Source organism: Eimeria mitis, genomic scaffold, assembly GCF_000499745.2.
Source record: "Eimeria mitis Houghton genomic scaffold, Emh_scaff3884, whole genome shotgun sequence".
NCBI lineage: Eukaryota > Apicomplexa > Conoidasida > Eucoccidiorida > Eimeriidae > Eimeria > Eimeria mitis.
This window is the reverse complement of record NW_013572218.1, coordinates 2503-3273: the sequence shown is the minus strand read 5'-3', so window position 1 is coordinate 3273 and position 771 is coordinate 2503. Positions and strand designations below refer to the sequence as shown.

Below are 771 nucleotides of genomic sequence, written 5' to 3'. Positions count from 1 at the left end.
CTGCTGCTGCTGCTTCTGCTGCTTCTGGTGTTACCCCTGCTTCTGCTGCTGCTGCTGCTGCTGCTCGTCCTTCCGTCCTCCTCCTCCTAATGCTCCTGCCTCTGCTGCTGCTGCTGCTGCTGCTGCTGCTGCTGCTGCTGCTGCTGCTGCAGGTTTACTATGGAATTTACAGATGTACATCGGCGGCATCTGCTGCGACAATTTTTTTTATTTTCCGTTTGCTTCTCCTCCTTCTCTTCTCGCGCTCAAACACACTGTACATACACACAAACGAAAAGCAGCAGCAGCAGCAGCAGCAGCAGCAGCAGAAGCAGCAGCAGCAGCAACAGATGCAACAGCAGCAGAAGCAGGAGCAGGAGAAGGAAAAGCAGCAGAAGCAGCTGCAGCAGCAGAAACACCATCACCACCACCACTACCCTCATCACAATCATCACCATCAGCAACAGCAGCAGCAGCAGCAGCAGCAGCAGCAGCAGCAGCAGCAGCAGTCTCAGTACCTTTATCTTCTCCCCCCCCCATACCCGAGTGTCTATACACCGCAGCACTGCTGCCGAGGGCCTCGCTGGTGGCTCTGGAGGCCCGCGAGCGGCAGTGGGGGGCCCCCCGGGGGCCCCCTGGGGGGGCCCCCCTCTCGCAGCTGCTGCTGCAGGCTAGGGTACTGTTAGAGGCTGTAGCAGCAGCAACAGCAGCAGCAGCAGCAGCAAAAGGAAAAGAAAAAGAACAAGAAACAGCAGCAGCAGCATCAACAGCAGCTGCAAGAGCAGCAGAAAC

The 771-nt window shown here is 57.6% G+C and overlaps 1 protein-coding gene across 1 annotated transcript in view; it reads left to right on the top strand.

Annotated features, from left to right (window-relative positions):
* The window catches only part of EMH_0070490 (uncharacterized protein), a gene marked incomplete at both ends in the record, with an annotated part of 3468 nt that overhangs the window by 2534 nt on the left and 163 nt on the right, over window positions 1-771 (top strand). Inside the window, one exon of the mRNA XM_013498981.1 lies at window positions 153-771. Within this exon, the coding sequence (XP_013354435.1) occupies window positions 153-771 (619 nt within the window). The remainder of the gene's footprint in view (window positions 1-152) is intronic.